At 50.4% G+C, this 11,734-nt stretch overlaps 1 protein-coding gene across 1 annotated transcript; it reads right to left on the reverse strand.

The window, feature by feature from the left end:
- Window positions 1-3,130: 3,130 nt before the first annotated feature.
- ADAMTS1 (ADAM metallopeptidase with thrombospondin type 1 motif 1) lies at window positions 3,131-10,314 on the reverse strand. The gene is made up of 9 exons (XM_059871485.1): window positions 9,327-10,314; window positions 8,782-9,128; window positions 8,184-8,316; window positions 7,634-7,801; window positions 7,095-7,381; window positions 6,703-6,889; window positions 6,427-6,602; window positions 5,463-5,638; window positions 3,131-5,228 (listed from the first exon to the last, which is right to left on the reverse strand). Exons 1-9 carry the CDS (start codon window positions 9,829-9,831, stop codon window positions 4,481-4,483), a joined length of 2,727 nt encoding a protein of 908 aa, XP_059727468.1. The 5' UTR covers window positions 9,832-10,314; the 3' UTR covers window positions 3,131-4,480.
- Window positions 10,315-11,734: the final 1,420 nt, after the last annotated feature.

Here is an 11,734-nt window from a genome sequence, read left to right on the forward strand (position 1 = left end):
GGATAATGAGAAATGGAAAACATCAGTGTTCATTATTTTAGCATATCCCCTAATGTGTGTGCTGGTTCACTGGGAGAAGAAAAGGACTCTACACTGCATTTAATTAGCTTCTAAATCTGCCCAGACCTGATTCTGAAATCTTATCTCCAATATCTGTTTCAAAAGTTTCTACAGTTCAAAATTCCACAGAAGTCCTCTTCTCTCCCTCTCTCTTCTCTTTTCCTCACAAAGTTTAATCTCTATGAAAATATTCCTACCAAAGCCTGACTTCTGAAGTTAATTCAACATGTAATTAAGACTCAGATTAAACACAAGAAGGCAATTTTTCCTTTGGTCTCAGGTTTAACCAGGGCTGTCCTGTGCCAGGATGGGTATAGGTACTCAATTAGAAAAGCAAATTAGAAAATATTCTAATGTTTTAGAATCTTTAAGTTAAACTGTGCTGCTTGACAGAGACGTTTTTAATCAAAATGTTTGGATTTCAGTTGTTTTCTCATCCCTAATTTCATCCCCAGTTCTGTACATGAGAAATGGCACAAAGTGGCAGCAAACATTTAAATTGTTTGGGACAGGCATATTGTCTTAGTTATACTGAAAAAAATTATGTTTGGTGCACAATTAAAATGGCCACTGCTCTCAGTGTGCCTGATTATAATCTCTACCATATGACTCCCCTCTTGGAACATGCAGCTCCTTTTTGTGTGTTTGTAGGAGAATATCTTACAGCTGAGAGCAGCTACTACTGGAGAAAATACTAATTTCCAACTGGAATGTCTGTGAAGGATCATAAAACAGGAGAAATTCGGATTTGCAGCACTATGACACTAGAGTACAACATATGAAAGAGGACAGGTCTAGCAACTTAGGTTCTGGATGTTTAAATTTAGGTGTTGTCCAGGGGTCTGGAATCTCATCAGGTGCTTGTCCTGGGCTGCAACAGGACCAAGAATGATCCCTAATCTCATTGATGCTGTCAAGCACAGCTTCCAGGCAGAGGGGCTGCAGGAAACTGCACTTCTCTTGCCCAACATGAAATCCCTTTTGCACAAGCCCCTCTTGCTTGTTGTGGGCTGTAAAACCCATCTGCTAGTCCAAACAAGGCTGCTTTCATCTCCACAACAATCCCTCTGCTGCCCCAGGCTGTGGGGCACCCTGATGTTTGTTAAAGCACCCTGCTCCAGGCACCACTGGTGAACTGATAACCCTGTCTGGACTTCCCTTCTGTCCCTGTTTTGTGTTCTGAGGGGGATATGGGGCAGGAGTGAATGTCTGGAGGCGTTTTGCCAGGAAAGCATGGGATAGATTACCATGGAGGGGACATCCAGCAGTGCAATCTCCTGGGCTGCTCTCCTTCTGCCTCCACATGTTGCAACACAGAGCTGTGCTTGTGCAGAACGGGGCAAAATGCAAATATTTCAGCTGAGTGCTCTCTTACACTGCTGTTGTAGCCTGGACATGTCCATGGGATCTGGATCCCTTTGCTGTGTTTGGGTGACCTTTGCTAGGCATAAAACTTCACCTCGTTACACCTCCTTTGCCTGCAGGGCTCAGCAGGCAATGGCCACATCCCACAGGAGGATCTCTGCTCCAAAGGGTGCTGGGCAGGCAGGTCTGCCCCTGCAGGGATTGAGGAGCCTTCCCAGCTGGATGAGCTGTGGGAGCAATTTCACAGGGAGCCGATGAGCACAGCCCAGCCAGAACTCTGGCACTGTCTGCTGAGCAGCCCAGGTGATAATCAAAACCTGTGATGATGCCTTTCTGAATTTCTCTTTATTTCCTTCTGCATTTTCTTCTCCATTCCCTACCTTAGATAGTGGGTGAAGATATTTTGTCTAAAATATCCTCATTTGTCCTACAAAATTCAACAAGTCACATCACTTTGTGCATCTGCTGACCCACCTGTGATGTCAAAATGAAAAAAGTCTCACTTTTTCCTGAAACATCTCCACTGTTTGGAGAAGTTGATGTTTCAATGAGTTTTGAGGGGTTTTGTCATTTACTGTTAGGACAATTTGAAGCAGCAAATCACATTATTATTTTAGCAGTGCCAGAGGAAATGAGCTACTCTCCATTTTCTAGTTACACCATTTACAGTGCTAACCCAGCACAGAAGCCACAATTTCACATCTCATCACTCTGGCAGGCTTCAGGATAAATTCTCCTCTTCAAACCTCCAGTTATTTTTCTAACCTAGATGGTGAATAAAATTTATATGCACATATATATCCATATATACTAATAAATAGTTAATTCTTGTAATTATAAATAACTATTTATAAAACCAGAAAGGGATTGGCTGCCTCCTGAATAATGTTAGGAATAAAATATTCCCCAGCATTTCTGCACTTCAAAGCAACGAATGCCCAATGAAGTGTGATGTGATGAGAATTCTGAAATAGAGGGGCCAGGACTTTATCCATAGAATAAAACAGGAACTATTCCTGCAGAGACAGAGTCCAAACTTTGGCAAAGGAAGTTTTAATAGGTTTTTACATGACACAAAGCCAAAAGTATCCAGAAATGACTGATGTCTCAAATTCCATGGCAAAAATCCAATGGAGCCCAGCAGAAGATTTTCTCCTGACTGCAGTGGTGATCAGATCAGGTATGAGGGAGCAAAAATCAGCTTTTGATGTTTTTAGTATCCATTTTAACATCATAAAACATGTTAGAACAGCTCATTCACACAGTGCTTCTTGGAAAAGCAGCATCAGGAGAAAATTGGAGAGGGAAATTCTCCAGGAGTTGGTGAGGGAAACCTCTGACTGCTCATGAATGATTCTGGTTTCTGACTGCTCCTTTCCCACCAGAGTGAGGCAAAACTGCTGCTTTTGTACATATTTTGTTGGTTCTGAACTCGACTGACAGCGCTGCTCCCTCCCCAAGCTGTTATTACAGCCAGTGGCATCAGTATGGTTGCACTCCACTTTCTGGAATAGATGAGCTAGTGGTTAAGTAATAAAATCCAAAAGGACCTCTTTTAAGGTGGGGTGTGACATTATGGAGAGAGCTTTCCAAAACTCTTCACTAACACAGGTAAGTTGTTGCCTTTTGCTTAGTGTTTTCTTCAGATTCCAAACTCTTTCTGCTCCATGGACTAGTTTTAGTCCAGTGAAATAAAGACACTCCATTTCCAAAATTTATAGGGTTCATTTATTACCTCTAGTAACATATTATACTGTATAAATACTCTATCCTTGTTATATGTCCTTTTAAAAAAGCGATAACTTAGAAGATCACATTAGACAAGAAGTATAAAAATAAATACGCTCATTATATGCATTTATTACAAATTATAACCCTTCCCAGAAGGGAGAGAAATATAAAATACTTATGAAGTATATAAAATCTATAGTAATATATTTTACTATATACATATGGAAAGCCATATTCTCTCATGGTCTATGGACTGGCACAATCTTCAATGATGTGAATGCTGGCATTTCGCTGTGGATGGACCTGCTATCCCTCAGCTTTGCCTTCCCATCTGATCAGTGACTGAGCTCTACAAACCCAGCAGAGGCCACAGAGGACAAACCCATTCCTAATGGGACTCTTTTTTTTTTTTTCCTTTTTAACTCAAATAATATCCATTGGCTGGGGTAAGGCCAAAGGTTTGAGTGTGAAGACACTACTGGAATGCTCACACACTCCCAGGATCTGTTTGGCAGGAAGGCAGGACCAAGCTGGAATCAGAAAAGCCAGTGGAAGGTATGCAGAAGGCACAAAGAGCAACTACTCAGACTCAGATTTCCACTTTTCCAAGCCTCTGGATTACACATGTCACCACAATGGCACTGGAGTGGCTGAGAGAAATGGACAGGCACATTGGGATGACATAACGGTACTTTAAAAAAACTTATGAAATTCTAGTGATTTGTGGAGTTGATATCTGTTCTTGGTATTTAGGTAGAGAATATGGCTTTATTTTTATATAAAACTATTCTCTGAAACAATAGCAGCCATGAATGACATAATTAAAGCTCCTTTTCCAATCTTGTTTTTTGCCCTTTGTGAGGTAGGTAAGCCCTGACCAATTACTTTAAGCTATCTTTTTCCCTCCCCTTCCTACACGTGGGGATTTGATCAGTACCACAAGATAAATCCAAAAGAAGGGAGAAATAACCAAACCCCAAAACGTTTGCTGAAATGTGTCTCACTGCTCACGTTTGGCTTAATTTATAAGAGACTTTTCAAAAGGCAATTCTGATGCTTTGGGCCTTATCTGCTAAAGAGAAATTAATGACATGGATCTGCTATCCAATCCAATTTTCAGTTGGCAGGGATTTTTGGGATGCAAAGCCAATTCAAGCTGTTTGCACTGTCCCACCTACACGGATCTTCACCGTGAAATTTTTTTAACGCAAAAACACAGATGCTGCCTCTAGCCTTCTTTTGTGTTTTTCAGTGCACTGGTCTGAAGGAAAAAAAATAAAATAAAATAATAAAAAAAGTTTTAGCTTTTTCCAAGCCGTCCTATCTAGCTGCAGTCTGTGGCATTGCAGAAGTCTATCAGGTGCTTGGGCTTCTTGGAGGGCTCACAGCTTTCTTGGGGCAGCACGCTGCCGTCGGAAGAGACACATTTCAACAACCTCTTCTTGAAGCCTTTCCCACACGTCTTGGAGCAGGGGGACCAGTCCCCGAGCTGCCACTGCGGGCAGGGCACGTCGGCGCAGGGCCGCAGGTTGCTGGGCTTCAGCTCGCGGGCGCAGTCGGCGGCCGGCCGGCCCCGCGGGTCCCGGCACTCCACAGCACGCCGCTGCCAGCCCGAGCCGCACGACTTGGAGCACTCGCCCCACTCCTCGATCACCCACTCCGAGGAGATGATCTCCCTGATGGCATTGAAGGATTCTTTCTTCCTGCCCGCCGCCGCCGCCTTGTCCGCGCCGGGCTGCGCCGGCTTCTTCACGAAGTAGGTGAACTTGATCTTGGGCTGTGGCAGGTCCCCCACCGTCAGCACCTGGATGGTCAGCGGCTCCTTCAGCGGGCTGAAGCTGCGGATGCGCTCCAGGGTGGCCGAGGAGCCGCTGTAGCGCAGCACGCTGCCCTTGTAGGTGATGTCCTGCTCCAGCGTGGACAGCGTGTAGTCGCCGTTGAGGACGTAGGTGCCGTCGGCGGCTTTGATGGCCAGGAAGCTGCCGTCGTGCCGCGCGCCCCGGTGGTTCCGCTGCTTCACCTCGATGTTGGTGGCCCCCGCCGGGATGGTGACCACGTCGTGGTAGCCAGGTCTGCCCCGGGAGAACAGAGAAACAATGAGTCCTCTCTGCAGGGAAGGGGAAAAAGCCTCCCAGCCCAAGACTAAACCTTGTCTGAAGTCAAGGCGTTTAGCTTGATAATGGACGAATCCCACCCACAAGGACAAGGTGAGGCAGCAGCCCTATTGCTAATGGATGAATCCCTCCCACAAGGACAAGGTGAGCTTCCCCCCGCAAGGACAAGGTGAGCAGCAGCCCCACACTCACTTGGCTCTAACGAGGGTGCCAGACACCTTCTTGCAGGTGGAGCCGTTGCCCCCGCAGATGCCGCACTTGTCGAACTTCTTGTTGGAGCCGATGGTGCGGTCGCAGCCGGCCTTCACACACTGCCCCTGCACGCACACGGACGTGGAGTCGGGGCTGCACGGGGTGCCATCCACCACCTTGGGGACACAAGGAGCCTGGTTACAACATGCACGGTGCTCTGAAACCGCGTGACACAAAATACGGATCGGTGGAAAGCCCGCAGCACCTGTGGTTTTCATGGCTTTGGAAACTAAAAACCAGAGCAGCCCACAGGTAGTCTTCTCACTTGCCAAAATGATCCCATGGTAAGAGGAGAAAACAATCTCACTTTTCATTAATACCTCCCCCCAAAAGACCTACTGTTTTACCCATCTCATACAAAAGAAGCCTCACTGCTTTCCAGTGTCACTAGAAGGCAGCCCTGTCCTCAAAGCACACTGCCAGCATTGCTTTTAATGCTGTTCAGCACATCCTTTATTTCTAGGAGTGCTGTTCCACAAAAACCCTCTGTGTCATCACCCTGGTAGTTCCTGGCTCTCACCATCTGATGACAGCGAATTCAAGTAGCTATGCAAGATGAACATTTTTCCTCGTGTTTATTTTAAGCTGTCAGCATGTTAGTAACCAGTATGAGAAAGCACCAATGTTCTGGCAAAGATCCCTCAGCGTTTTCCAAACCTATCTCAATGCAATCAGATTGGTGGAAGGAGAGGGAAGGAAACCAGGGGTGGAGTGAGTAGAGGAGGTGCAAGGATTGTGCCAAAACACTTAAAGCATGCTTGCAATGGTCCTGCTACACATGGAGGAACAATCCAGCTTATATATGAGAAAAGCAATTTCAGATTTCTACACTGTTTGACTCTTCACATAGAGAAGACAGAAATCCCCTTCATGATCAGCTGGAAGAGGTACAGTTTTGAAATACCTTTGGCTGTAGAACAAAGAAATATCCCGTTCCTTTGGCTCTGCAAACCAGCTTGCATCTGTCCTTTGGAGACACACCAGCAAACTTGGGTGTCCACTCCACTGCAGGTCCACTTCCAAAGGCAGACTTGGAAAACTCGTTGTGCTTTTCACACTGCTCCTCCCTGAACGTTTTGCCTGCAGGCAGAGAAAAGACAGGTGGCCATGAGATCATCTCTGTCCGTGCTCGTCCTCCACAACGCACCAACCCTGGCTGTCAAAAATGGGGAAGAATTACCGTTGTTGTCAGGGCAGTCCTCGATGTTACAGGACCTGTACTGCACCCGCTTCCCTTCGCAGTACTTGCCCCCGTTCCTCGGGACAGGGTTGTCGCATTCCCGGAAGGAATACTGCACTCCCCCGCCACAGCTCCGGGAGCACTCGCCCCATGCCCCCCAGGACCCCCAGCCCCCGTGCACTGGCGTCTGGAAGGACAACAAAAGCAGGACACAGATTAAATACAGGAAAATCCATACAAAACCACACCATAAAAGCCATCAACACGCTCATTTTTACCCACCCGAACTCATTAAAAAACCTGCCCATCGAATCGACCCCATCTAACAGATCCCTCCCTTTGCAGCACTCTGCAAAACCCAAAGCTGCACCCATTTCTTTTTCACTACTTACATCATAATGCTTCTTCTCAGTCTTATTCACACACTTGCCATTCATGCACCACTTCCCTTCCCCGCAGCTGGTGCCGTCTGCCCAGGGGAAGTGTTTGGTTTGGCACACCAGCAGCCCTCCCGAGGTGCCCGTGCACCACAGCGTCGTGCACGTACTGGCTGCGTCGGGGCAGTGCTTGGACTCATCTCCAAACGTGAACTGGCACTGCCTGTTGGCATCGTACAGCGTGCCAGGCAAGTCCGAAGGCAGCTGGATGGGCCTGTGGGGCTTGTCCAACAAGCACTCCCCTGAAAAAGTTGAAGAAAAAGAGAAAAAAAAGTCAGATGATGCTGCGGGGTCAATTTTAAAAGCGAACTTCATTTGCTTTTGAGCCACCATTTTTGTAAAAATAAGGCTCTTCTAAACCCACTGACAGCATGCAAAGGGTTAAGTCTGTGCCGAAGCAGAAACACTCTTATAGAGAGAAAAAAAAAAAAAAAGCAAAGCAGTAAAGCACAAGAGCTCAAACGCCACATGAATGGAAAGCTTAATAACCTTACCATGACCGTTATCCAAAAATGTTGTAATCATGTAGGCACTGCATGGAGACCAGGGCTGGCTGCGGTCCAGGTTGGAGAGCATGGATGCCATCATGTGGAAATCCCGGCTCATTCCATTGATGCCAGCACACTGCTTTGCATCGTCATGAGGCATGTTAAACACGTGGCCTTGGAGAAAAGGAGAAAAGTAAAGTCTGTGACTTTAGGAAGTCTGTCCTACGCTTTACCAACAGCATTTTAAATATTGCTCTAGAGCTGCTCATAGCCCGGTCTGTAATTAATAACCCGAAGCTGAACGCTCCCAGATTTCAAGCAGATGGCACTGGATCTTCTATGCCTTTTTTTTAATTTATTTTTTTTTTCTGCAGGCACACACACAGCCTCTTGCAGACAATGCTGTGCAGGCCGGATTTGCTTTCCCGAGTCCAAGCCTGCTCCAAGACAGGGCTTTGCCTCCTCCCGACTGCTCCAGGGAGGTGCAGGCTGGGCTTTACGGCATCAAGCTGGCTTCAATTAATCCCAGAGAATGGCTTTGCAAAGTTTCAAGTACCTAATTCGTGGGCTGTTGTGAAGGCAGCCTGCAAACCATCGTCTTCTATGATAGAGCAACTGCGGTTTAGATCACAAACTGTTCCCACATCAGCCATCCCAAGAGTATCACATGTCTTGGCACCACACAGGTCCTGTAAAAAAAGGCAGTTTCATTATTAATCAGATCAGAGACTTAACCTTGGCAAGAGCCATCCAGCCCTGGCAGTTTGCCTTTACTTATGGAAAGAGCATAAATATTCAGCACTTCAATGGGTATGATGGCAAAAATCTGTCTCTGGAACACAGGCGAGGGTTACACGTAGAAATGAAATGCATAATTTCCATCTGAAATCTGCTAAAAATATATGGGGCAGGAACACAGTGCACAATCTGTGAGTTTACAAAGACGGTGCACAAACTGTGAGCCTCACCAGACATGGTACAAACAGAGAAAAAAAAAAAAGAATAAAACGAAAAGCAGCTCATGTAATTTTTAGCCTGCTTCACTGCAGCTGTGATGACACACGACAGTCTCTGGACACTTTTTTAGAGGTCTCCTGGTAGAGGGGGTAGGGAGGCAGTGGGCGTGGGGCTGGATGTGACTCGGTGTCCCTCACCTGCCTGGTGAAGAGGATGGCCGTGTCGTAGTGCTCAGCGTGCCGGTCGCTGGGCGGGTTGTGCTGCTTCTGCCAGCTGCAGAAGTTCCTCAGAGTCAGGGCGGCATTGGAGGAGATGTCCGGGCCCTTGCGCTCCTCGTAGATGACCATGATCTTGACCACCACCAGGCTGATGGAGTTGCGGATGCTGGGGTGCTTGTACAGCTTGGCGGCCACGGAGAGCAGGGTCAGCAGGTAGTGCTTCAGCCCGCTGCCATGGAACTCAGCCATGGACTGGTCGGCCACCAGCATGGTCTCCACGTAGCGGGGGCTGGACACGAACCTCTTTTTTCTCCTGCTTTTCGTTTCTGCGTTAAAAAGGACAGGGAGGGAAAGCGCAGGTGAGCACAGCAAGAGAGCACCGTTCAGAAGCCCAAACCCGCGGATCCTCAAGATGCTCACCCCTGCTCTGTGCGACCCCCGCACCCACCCTCGGAGTGGGATGCGGGGCAAGCAGCGGCCGGGCATCCCCGCCACACCCCCCGCCCTTGCCCTCCCCACGCTACCTGCGGGCTCGGCGGGCTCGGGCCCCTCCGTCCCGGCTCCCGCCTCGGCCACGGCGCAGCGGGCGGCGGGGGCGGCCCGCGGGGCGCCGCGGAGGCGCAGGAGGTGCGGCCCGTGGCGGTGCGCGGTGCCGGGCGCGGGCTGGATCAGGTACTGGCGGCCCCGCAGCGAGAAGGCGCCGCGCAGCCCCGCGCACAGGCTGAGCGCGGCCGCTGAGCCAGGGTCCCGGTTCACGGTGCCGGAGTAGAAGCAGCGGGAGAGGTCGTCCTCGGGCGGCGGCGGCGGCCCGCCCAGGTACTGCAGGGTGAAGTCCGGGGCCAGGAAGCTGCTGTCGGGCTCCAGCTCCAGCGTCAGGCGCTCCCCGAAGGCCTCCAGGCGGAAGCGCTCTCGGGCGCCGGGCGCGCCCAGGCGCCGCGGCAGCACCAGCGCCCTGCGCTCGGCGCTGCACAGCCCCAGCAGCGCCGCCAGCACCGGCGCCAGCGCCGGCAGCCGCCCCCCGCTCCTCATGGCTCGGCGCAGCCCTTCTCCTCTCTTTATTTCACTTTATATAGGAATGGATATGGAAGATGTGGGTTTTTGCTTTCAGGTTTTGGGGGGTGTCTGAGTCTTTCTGCCGGCGGAGGACCGCGCGGGAGCCGCGTCCCGCGGTCACTGCAGAGGCGGCGTCGGCTTCCCCATGGCCGGGGCGCGGCGGCGATGCCGGGGAGCGCGGCTGTGCGAGGGCAGCGCTGCCCCTCGCTCCGTCCCTCTGTCTTCTGTCCTGCTCCGGCTGCCGCTTCTCCTGCCCGCCTCCTCCTCCTCCTCCTCAGCCTTCCCCGGCTGCAGCAGCGGCGGGCGGGGAGGACGCTCCGGCGAGTCTCCGGCAGCCCCGGGACGGTCCCGCCTGCACTTCCAGGGCGCCGAGGAGCCTCCCGTCCTTTGCGGAGCGGAGCGCCGCGGGCCCGTCCGCCTCCGCCGTGCGGGGTGAGTGCGGGAGCGGGGCTCGCCGCCGCCCTTTATGGGGTCCGGCCGTGCCGCCCCCAGCCCGGCGCTGCCGCCGCGCCCGCGCCGCTGAGATCACTGCGTGCGTAACGCGCCCGCGGGCGGCCCCCGCCGCGCCGCCCTCCCGCCGCCCCCGACGGGGCGGGACGGCACCGACACGGCCCGGGGTCGGCCCCCGGCTGCCGCAGCGGGCTGGGCTGCGCCCCTCGCCTGCCCCGGGGGTGCTTTGTGCCCGGCTGCGAGCGCTGCGCGCCGCGGGGATCTCTCGTGGGAGCGCCTGGATGCGCTGCGGGTTCGTCCCCCGCCCCAGGAGCTCCGGACCGTCCACCTGCCGCTCCCCGAGCCCCGCGGGGCGCGGGAGGGAGGGGACACATCCCTGCTCGCCTTCGTGGCTTTTCCTTCTATTTTTCTTTCTTTTTGTTGTTTTTTTTTTTAATTTTTTTTTCATTTTTAATCCTCCCCTTCTCAAGCAATTCCTGCCCTTTCTCGGCCCTAATAGCTGCAGTCGGTCATGCACCTGTACTTCTGAGAAATGGTTCATTTCCAATCACTTAAACAGAGGCGTTTACGTAGGTGCAGCAGTGTTTTGCTTTGAAGCCATAACCCGAGCATGGTGGTGCTGCTAATCCCCTTAATTCTTTATGTGCACAGCCCCAGCTTTCTGCTTCTGGAGGCCTTTTTTGGAGGAGGGGAGAGAAGTGTTGAGTAAATGTGTGAATAAAAACAGAATGTGTGTACCTGTTGGTGACAACTCCTGGGCTTCCCAATTAAACAAAGATGCTTCTGTGTTTCTCAACACATCATTCAATACAAGTATGAAACTCAGGGGCTGGAAACAGAAGGAGCAAAACCTTGGGATAGGGCAAAAGTTTCTAAAATTTTATGCACCCACTGTTTTCTTGGGATGGAGTGTCCCATTTATGCCACTAAATCTAATAACCCTAAGGCTTTTCTTCCTAATTTAAACCATGTCAGACAAACTTGGAACCACATGTTTGTGTCAATAGCCCAGTCTGACTGCCTGCTAAGTTCTGACAATGCTTCCATTTCCCATGGCGTCCTGTAAATCTTGCAAGCTTAGAATTGCGCATTGTTTGAAGCTGTGCAAAGAAACATAGGAAAAGATGAACCCAATTTCTCAGCTACTTGCTCAGCAAAAGTGCTCTTGTCCCACAGAGTGATGGACAAAGTCAGAAGTAGGCCTCAAATGTGGGATTTTCTTTGGGACACAGCAGGAAGTGCTGGATTGACTTCCAGAGGCTGTGACTGCTGCCCGTAAATACATCAGCAGCAGAAAAATCCATTCAGTTACGATAATTTTTCACTTGAGGTGGAAATGTGTGTCCCTTACCTTTGACATCACTCTGTGCCCAGATCTGCTGTGCTTTTTCTAGGATGGAACACAACAAAGGTAGTATTCCTTCAAGCT

The sequence above is a fragment of the Haemorhous mexicanus genome, chromosome 2 (assembly GCF_027477595.1).
Source record: "Haemorhous mexicanus isolate bHaeMex1 chromosome 2, bHaeMex1.pri, whole genome shotgun sequence".
In the NCBI taxonomy this organism is placed as follows: Eukaryota; Metazoa; Chordata; class Aves; order Passeriformes; family Fringillidae; genus Haemorhous; species Haemorhous mexicanus.